The following is a 9,306-nucleotide window of genomic DNA, read 5'->3' as shown; positions in this document are numbered from 1 at the left end:
GCGCCCGCAGGCCCTCCCGGGACCGGTCGCAGCCCCGCTCCCCGGCGCTCCTCCACGTGCGGCTGCCTCGGGTGGGCCAAGTTAGGAACCGATTCAAGTGTGTTCGCGCGGTCAGTACGGCGTGTGTGGTATCGGGCTTGAAGCAATGAAAATAAGGAAGTTAAATAGGGCCTCCTGCCCCTTTTCTAACACGGGGATTTGGGACGTCTTTTTGGAGTTTTCGTGGGTTTTTTTCCTCACGATGAACCTCCCCCGTGAATGAAATGCATTAGGTGTGTCCACGTGTGATTTTTGCACTGATTGTGAATGTCTCGCAGGCCCATCCAAGCCAGATTGCTGGCCCTTTCTGGTCCTGGTGGAGGTAGAGGACGTGGTAGTTTACTGCTGAGGTAAGATTTCCTTTGGACTTCATTCATATGCTAAGACTTAACGGGTGCTTTTTCCGCTACACGAACATGTCTTTCTAAGCAAAATTCGTGGTGGGACCAGTGTTAGAAATGTCTGTGTTTAAAGCTGTCATCAGCCGTAGTTTCTTCACGGCTACCTTGTAACTTCATTTATAGGCAAAAACTGGAGCTTGCAGAATATGTTAACTGTACCAGTTTTGTGTAAACTTGATTTGTTCTGGTTGGTTTTTTAAAAAATGCTATGAAAGTATCTTGGAGTGAGTGCCCGTTTAACGTTGCTGGGTTTGGAAGGATACTTAAAAACGTGAATTCTCTTGCTAAATGGTGGTATCATTTGTCTTAAATTTCAAGTGCTTTCTGATGGACATTTTTAATTGCAGGCGTGGATTCTCAGATAGTGGAGGAGGACCCCCAGCCAAACAGAGAGACCTTGAAGGGGCAGTCAGTAGGTATGCTGGAAAATTGAAGAAAGATTCTGAAGGCATAGTTGTGTTACCTTTTCTGAGGTAGCATACAAATGTAAATATGTAGTAAATACTGTTTGTCGATGAAATAATAACCAGCCTATAGAAAAGTTTCATAAGAGTTTATTTGAGCTTTGAGTATATGCCCAGAAAGCAAAATCTCAACGGATGGAGAAAATGCTTGGGAGAGGGGCAGTTTTGCTACTTATTTTATACATTACAATAAAGGGAGGAGATGTAAGGAGGGATGTGGAACCCATTGGTGATAAAGGAGGCTGGAGAAAGCAAAGCAGGGAAATCTCTGGGATTGGTTAAAAAGCAAAATGGAGAGACACGTTATTTTACATTGGTGGATACAGGATGGCTAATTAACATTATAGTGCATAGAGATGGTTTGTGGGAACAAGACAGCAGTAACAACGAGGTATTGGGCTGTGCAGCCTGCAGTTTTGCCTTGGAGGGGTCTAGAAAAGAATTACTTTGTCACTTGAAAGGTAAGTTATCCTAGGTGCTTACCAGCAATGGACAGAGATCACTTGAGATAAAGATTGACCTTTGCTAAGGAAGCTATAGGGCCTGGGACAGCCATTGCCTGCACAGATAGGAATTTATAATTAGACCATCCTGTGCGGTTGGTTACTTTTGGTCACTGAGACACGCAGTTTCACTCAAAACTCAGTTTTTCGCTAATGATAATAAATATTCCCAAAATAAAGGTTATGAGACAAATAAGATTGAGAACATACTGAATATGTGCCACTTTTCTGTCTCATACTGCAAAAACAGCCAGTTTGAGAAGGAAAGGAGATCAGAGTCTGGATTGGGCAGTGATGTTATATTTTATTCTTCCCCTATTAGAGGAAAAAGTAAAATGGGATGGGGACTGATAGAATGAGGTTTCTGAAAAAGTCCTAGAAAAAGTAATCATTTACTCTAGGTATGCACTTAAGTCAAATTCTGTAGTGGTCATTTAAATTATTTTTCCTATGACAGGCTGGGCGGGGAGCGTCGGACAAGGAGAGAATCACGCCAAGAAAGCGACCCAGAGGATGATGATGTTAAAAAGGTAATTGAGATTAAAAGAACTTCTTAGAGGATGAATTAGTATTTTCATCTTACAACACTTTAAAGAGTACCACCCATATGCTTGTTAAGTCACTGAGATTTTCTTTTCTATTGTAGCCAGCTTTGCAGTCTTCAGTTGTAGCTACCTCCAAAGAGCGTACACGGAGAGACCTTATCCAGGATCAAAATATGGATGAAAAAGGAAAGCAAAGGTAACTTTTGTGACTTCAGGTGGGGGGTGGGGAGCTTTTCAAATAATGCAATTTTAAGAAAATTTAAGCGTTTGTCCAAGTGGCTATAGTATGTTTCTTTTTAGGAAATGGCAGGTTTAAATGAAGTGGAGTTTATTGAATTTAAATTTTTTTCTGTCCTTTAGGAACCGGCGAATATTTGGCTTGTTGATGGGCACCCTTCAAAAATTTAAACAGGAGTCCACTGTCGCTACTGAAAGGGTATTAATGCAATTTTTATTTACTTCCTTTACTTATATTATAAAAAGAAGTTGCTTATGTTTTTAAAAAGAGCCAAAAAGCTCTCCTAAGATTTAATTGCAAGCCTGAAATGGAGCCAAGGAAAAACATAAAACTTTTCTGGAGTTAACTTATCAACCATCAGCCAATCTTTTCTTAAGATGCTGTGAAGTAATTGAGTGAACTTCCTTGTAAAGAACTGTGGGCTGTGAGTCAGGAGAACGCAAGCTCGATAAGCTCATTTTCTTCAACAAGGAAGTTGAACTCATCATTGGTACTAGTTCAATAATTCTGATTTTTTTTTAGACTTATTTTCACACTTGGGTAGTACTTAGCACTCTAGAAGCAAAAGCATAAAAGTTTACTGCCCTTCACAGTTTATTTAAATGTGTCATCTTTCTAGAAGCTTTTATTTTGCTGAAGGTAGAAAATTGTGTCTGTAGAGTTGAGCACCCAAGTTACTGCTTCTTAGGGAAGAACTTACATTGGAAAGGGAGAAACAATTCAGTTATAGGAGATTAATAAACTTATTACAGCTTGTATGTATTAACTTTACTACAGAATATAAAAGGCAAGCATTTTAATGTGTAAATAGTAAGTATTTTTTAATAGACAGAAAGTGTGATTAGTTAATTCATTAGGATATCACGTCTGTTGGATTTTTTTTAAATTTTATTGATTTCAGAGAGGAAGGGAGAGAGAGAGAGAAACATCAGTGATGAGAGAGAATCATTGATTGGCTGCCTCCTGCACGCCCCCTTACTGGGGATCAAGCCCGCAACCCAGGCATATGCCCGAACCCGGGACCTTTTAGTCCATAGGCTGACGTTCTATCACTGAGCCAGACCAGCTAGGGCTGTTGGATTTTTTTATTCAGAAAGAATAACTGAAGACAGCCTACTTAAAAAGACTTTTTTTGTGGTTAATTTTTGAATCTTACCTAAAAGTCATTGGAATAGAAGTTACTGATATTATTGTCTAATAGCTTTAAAATTTATATTTTTACATGTGAAAACTTCAGTCTTCATTTCCTGAAAGAGATATTTCAGTCTCAAATGCTAAGAGTGCTAAGTTTGAATTAGTTGGTACTTTGAATTGCAAATGTAAATCACATATGTAGATAATTTAGTGAAATTGTTATGTTCCACATAATCTGTATGTAATGAGATCTTAAAGTTCATTATTTATCTTTAGCAAAAGAGACGCCAGGAAATTGAACAAAAACTTGAAGTGCAGGCAGAAGAGGAGAGAAAGCAGGTTGAAAATGAGAGGAGAGAACTATTTGAAGAGAGGCGTGCAAAACAGACAGAACTGCGGCTTTTGGAGCAGAAGGTTGAGCTTGCGCAGCTGGTGAGTGAGTAGTATTTTCAAATTCTAATATTGATAATCCATGTTTCAAAAGCATTGATCTTTTTACCTTTTCTTTAGCAAGAAGAATGGAATGAGCATAATGCCAAGATAATTAAATATATAAGAACTAAGACAAAGCCCCATTTGTTCTATATTCCTGGAAGAATGTGTCCAGCTACCCAAAAACTAATAGAAGAGTCACAGAGAAAAATGAATGGTAAGTGTATATAAAGAGATCCATTGAAATATTCCTAATGGATAAGGCAATACACTCATACATGCATATTTTTTTGTCTCCTATAATAGTTGATTTAAAAAAATAATATACTAATGTTTTTGAAGTATAGGAGGATCATTTATTTCATGATGTAGTTTAACCAGAAACTTTCATATTTTGTAGGTGGTGCTCAATTCATATGTATATTATGCATTTGAGTGAGATGACCTTTTTTTTGTTTGATACTTTTTAGTAGGCAGACATAAATACAATGAAGCAAGAAAAAGTGAACATAGAACATAAATGTAGCCCATAGAGGGGGAGCACACACAGAAGGGTAGATACTGCTAAGGTGATTAGATGATTTCTAAGGATCAGAAAAATTAATGCATGATGTCCCATAAAATTTATTGTTTGAAGGAAATTTTTTGTCTTTTCTACTAGCATAAAATTAAATAGCAAAAGATTGTCACATAGATAATATGATGCAACTAATTTGTTTATTTTAATCCTCACCTGAGGCTATTTTTTCCATGGAATTTTAAAGTGGAAGGGGGGAAGGGGAGGAGAGAGACAGAGAAAAACTTCAATGTTGCCTCCCTCATACAACCAACCAGCAGGGCCAGGGATCCAGCCTGCAACCCGGGTACATGCCCCTGATCAGAAATCGAACCCATGAACCTTCTATGCACAGTCCAACGCTCTAACCACTGAGCAGTGCAGGCTATAGCGATTAATTTCTTGATTTCCAGTGGGTCGTTGCTTTTGTCATTTTATGTGAATTTATAATTACTTATTTGCCATAATTAACTTTTATCATTTCCCCCTTTTTTAATCCTCACACGAGGATACTTTTCTATTGATTTTTAGAGAGAGGCAAAGAGAGAAATATCAATGTGAGAGAAACACATTGATTGGTTACCTCCTGCACATGCCCTGACTAGTGCCGGGGAGGAGCACAACAGAGAAGGCTAGGCCTAGAAGACAATCAATGAAGGAAAAAGAGCATCAGGTGGTGCGTAATGAAGAACAGAAGGCGGAACAAGAAGAGGGTAAGGTGGCTCAGCGAGAGGAAGAGTTGGAGGAGACAGGTAATCAGCACAATGATGTAGAAATAGAGGAAGCAGGAGAGGAAGAGGAAAAGGAAATAAGTATAGTTCATAGTGATGCAGAGAAAGAACAGGAGGAGGAGGAACAAAAACAGGAAATGGAGGTTAAGATGGAAGAGGAAACTGAGGTAAGGGAAAGTGAGAAGCAGCCAGATAGTCAACCTGAGGAAGTTATGGATGTGCTAGAAATGGTGGAGAGTGTCAAAAATGTAATTGCTGAGCAGGAGGTAATGGAAACCAATCAAGTTGAAAGTGTAGAACCTTCAGAAAATGAAACTAACAAGGAATTGGAGCCAGAAATGGAATTTGAAGTTGAGCCAGAGAAAGAATGTAAGTCTCTTTCTCCTTCGAAAGAGAATGCTAATGCTGTAGAAATGGAAAATGAGCCTGAGGACAAAGAAGAGAAAGAATCTGAGCCCCAACCCGAGCCTATGGCTCTGTCTCAGCCTCAGCCCCAGCCCCTGGCTCAGCCTCAGCCTCAGCTTCAATCTCAGTCCCAACCAGTACTCCAGTCCCAGCCTCTCTCTCAGCCTGAGACTTTGCCATTAGCCGTTGTGCAGTCATCACCTCAGGTTATTCAGGAGCAAGGGCATTTGCTACCTGAAAGGAAGGAGCTTCCTGTAGGATCTGTAAAAGTCACTGAGGTGACAGTAGAGCCAGTCTTGACAGTACATACGGAGAGCAAATCCAAAACCAAAACTAGAAGCAGAAGTAGAGGTCGAGCTAGAAATAAAACAAGCAAGAGTAGAAGTCGGAGCAGTAGCAGTAGTAGTTCTAGTAGCAGTTCAACCAGTAGCAGCAGTGGAAGCAGTTCCAGCAGTGGCAGTAGTAGTAGTCGAAGTAGTTCCAGTAGCAGCTCCAGTACAAGTGGCAGCAGCAGCAGAGACAGTAGCAGCAGCTCTAGTAGTAGTAGTGAGAGTAGAAGTCGGAGTAGGGGCCGGGGACATAATAGAGATAGAAAGCACAGAAGGAGCGTGGAGCGGAAGCGAAGGGATACATCAGGAGTAGAAAGGAGTCACAAATCTTCAAAAGGAGGCAGTAGTAGAGAAACAAAAGGATCAAAGGATAAGAATTCCCGGTCCGACAGAAAGAGGTCTATATCAGAGAGTAGTCGATCAGGCAAAAGATCTTCAAGAAGTGAAAGAGACCGAAAATCAGACAGGAAAGACAAGAGGCGTTAATGGAAGAAGCCAGGCTTTCTTAGCCTATTCTTTGCAGCAGAAGATTTCTTGATGAGTAAAAGGATTACCTTTCCTTGTAAGGAGGATGCTGCCTTAAGAATTGCATGTTGTAAAAATATCTTTTGGAAAATACAGACTGTTTGTTTACCAGACATTCTTGTACTTTTTGCATAATTTTGTAAGTTATTTATCAAAATTATGTGAGGTTCCAAAATATGTAAAAATAATAATAATAAAAAAAGATTAACATCCCTTGTCATCTTTTTTAAATATCCTATTCTCTTCAGTAAGAATGTGTATATTTTAATAGGTAAATCTTTAAGTCTGTTCCCTTCTAATTCTATATCATACTTTGCTTTTGTAGAAATAAATGCTCATTTCTTTAGTTTTGGGATGTTCTCGACACTTGTATAATAAATATCCTCTTGATATCATTTTCAGCTGGTATCATTAGATACCGAACATGATTAGAATGTCTTTGAAGGTTTCCAATTTTATTTGCCTTACACAATTATTTTGTGTTGTCAAAGTCAGATCTTTGCAGCTTTGGGGGGCCATAGTTCTTAAGATAATTACTATTTTTTCTAATTTCCCTTGTTATTTTTATTCCCATCTCATATTTACACCATACATTTGGTATATAAATTATATGATTAAAACAGTATGATTTGGTTGGCATTTTCTTCACAATTATGGGAACATTTTTTGTCTTCATTGTTTCTTTTGTGATGCGGCATATACATCTGTTAAAATAATCATTTCTTTCCAGGGGAGGGAGGTAGAAAAGTATATTCTAAACTTGGTTTTTTTAGTTTGTGGTCTTGTCTTAACTTTTGTGTTGGCTCTAACTGAAACATGCCAATAAGTGTTTTTCAAGAATTTTTGTTGAAGTATTGTATGAAAGTTTACAAAATAAAGAAGGTTCATATACACTTGAGTCTGTAAACAAGATAACACAAGTGTACCAAGTGATTATTAACTTTGTTGTTTTATAAATTTGTATGAGTTTGGAGTATCTGTTGCCCATTACATGTGCAAATAAATGTGGCTTAGATTTGTGTGACTGCTTAAGACTAGTACTTGTATTAACTTTTTGATGCTTTATACAAGAGAGCACTTTTGAGTTCATAATTTAACATTGACTATATAGCTTTAGGTTTGACTTTAAACATTCATTATGCCTTCCTTTGACAAGTAAATGGTAATAAAATGTCCACAGGCATTTCCAGCATTGTATAAATGTAAGTGAACAGGTTAAAGGAAAGAACTCTAAAATATCCTTTCTTGGAGTACTAAATAAGCAGTAAATGAACAAAACTCCAAATGTGGGGCTAGCTTGCTACCCCTGCATCCCTGGGCCAGTTTTATACAAGAATAGCTTCATTGGGGATTTTAATACTCTCCAGCAGTAAGTAGCTCCCCCTTATCTGTGAGGGGATGTGTCCCAAGGCTCCCAGTGGATGCCTGGAAACATGGGTGGTATCAAACCCTATATATACTGTGGTTTTATCCTAGGGCAGTGGTCGGCAAACTCAGTCAACAGAGTCAAATATCAACAGTACAACGATCGAAACTTATTTTGAGAGCCACATTTTTTAAACTTAAACTGTATAGGTAGGTACATTGTTACTAATTAGGGTACTCCTAAGCTGGCCTTTGCTAAAAATGTCCTCAATCTGATTGAGGTACATTCACTGAGGTTGACCCCTTCCAACTCTCCCATCCACACTCGTCTTGTATACTTATTTCATCTATCCTTTGTCACCGTTGCGTCGTGGTATTTTGTGGAAGAGCCACACTCAAGGGGCCAAAGAGCCGCCGCATGTGGCTCGTGAACCGTGGTTTTCCGACCACTGCCCTAGGGAAACAAAAAGTTAGGCATGTTAAGAAATTACCAGTAATACAAAAAACAATATAATAAAAGGTTATATGAATGTGATGACTAGTTTCAGGGTATCCTTTGCCATTTAATACTCTTGAACTCAATTGCAGGTAACACCGGGGCGGGGGGGGGGGGCGCTACTGTACAAATTTTTTCTTGTGCCAGGATGAGGAAAAGATAACCACTTAAAAGGGATGACAAACTTCATTGGCCAGTGTGGCTCAGTTTGGGCATCCATCCCATACACCAAAAGGTTGCCTGTTCAATTCCTAGTCAGGGCAGCCTATCACTTTTCCCATCATTGTTTCTCCCTGTCCCTTCCCTCAATAAAGTCATTTAAAAGAAGGTTTAAAGTCCTTATTTTATGAATAAATAATTTTATGTAATAAGATCCTTTGTATAAGTTAAATTTTGTTCACTTGTGTTTTTCTGCAAAATTTGAACAATTTTCATGGTACTTATAGAAAAGACTAGTTTTGGCTTTAAGCGCAGTTGCCAGTGGTGGTGATGGTATAAGGCATGGGGGAGAAACGTTTTGCTAATGTATATAGAAGTAATTCTAATTTTACTTGTGCATTTATAAATTGGAAACTTTCATTTTTGTAATTGAGTTTGTTTTTATTTCCAATTAATGCTTTCTCTGTAGAAGTGAAATTTTATGGAATTCAGAGAACTATAATATACTTACAAATAAAGATCAGATATAAGTAATGTTAGAACATAAAAGTAGGAACAGTTTACTGTTGAGGGAGGCAGGGATATTAGAGGTTATAAATTAGTGTTTATGATAAGTTTAGAAGCTGAAGAGGAACAGGATTAATGAGTAAGGACAAATTAGTTTGGAGCTCAGTAAATTAGCAAGCATCTAATTTGGTGTTTAGAAAACATCTTATTTACCCTTAAGATGCAAGGTTTGTACTGCCACAGAAATTAGAAGATTCTTTAGTCTTCAGTGAACTGTCCAATCCAGGGCTCATCTGTGTACTGTTTCTAGAACTGGTAACCATACGTATACTTTAGAAATTTGGACTAAGCAAGTCAAAATAAGTTGAACAAACTTATAAGTTAAAAAATTGGCAAATTTAAAAGGAAAGGTGTTAGTGATAACATGGTACAGCAATAATGGGTCAGTGCTGTCAGAATAAGTCAGAAGTTTTTAGC

General features: G+C 38.2%; 1 protein-coding gene across 1 annotated transcript in view; it reads left to right on the top strand.

Annotated features, from left to right (window-relative positions):
- PNN (pinin, desmosome associated protein) overlaps window positions 1-7,334 on the top strand; it is a 7,679-nt gene extending 345 nt beyond the window's left edge. The window contains exons 2-9 of the mRNA XM_006757729.2: window positions 318-389; window positions 788-856; window positions 1,865-1,937; window positions 2,054-2,148; window positions 2,313-2,388; window positions 3,601-3,756; window positions 3,835-3,979; window positions 4,918-7,334. Coding sequence (XP_006757792.1) covers window positions 318-389; window positions 788-856; window positions 1,865-1,937; window positions 2,054-2,148; window positions 2,313-2,388; window positions 3,601-3,756; window positions 3,835-3,979; window positions 4,918-6,263 — 2,032 coding nt within the window. The 3' untranslated portion in view covers window positions 6,264-7,334. The remainder of the gene's footprint in view (window positions 1-317; window positions 390-787; window positions 857-1,864; window positions 1,938-2,053; window positions 2,149-2,312; window positions 2,389-3,600; window positions 3,757-3,834; window positions 3,980-4,917) is intronic.
- The last annotated feature ends 1,972 nt before the right edge of the window (window positions 7,335-9,306 follow it).

Source organism: Myotis davidii, unplaced genomic scaffold (assembly GCF_000327345.1).
Source record: "Myotis davidii unplaced genomic scaffold, ASM32734v1 scaffold273, whole genome shotgun sequence".
In the NCBI taxonomy this organism is placed as follows: domain Eukaryota; kingdom Metazoa; phylum Chordata; class Mammalia; order Chiroptera; family Vespertilionidae; genus Myotis; species Myotis davidii.
Note: the sequence above shows the minus strand (reverse complement) of the source record. Positions and strands in the feature narration are given on the sequence as shown.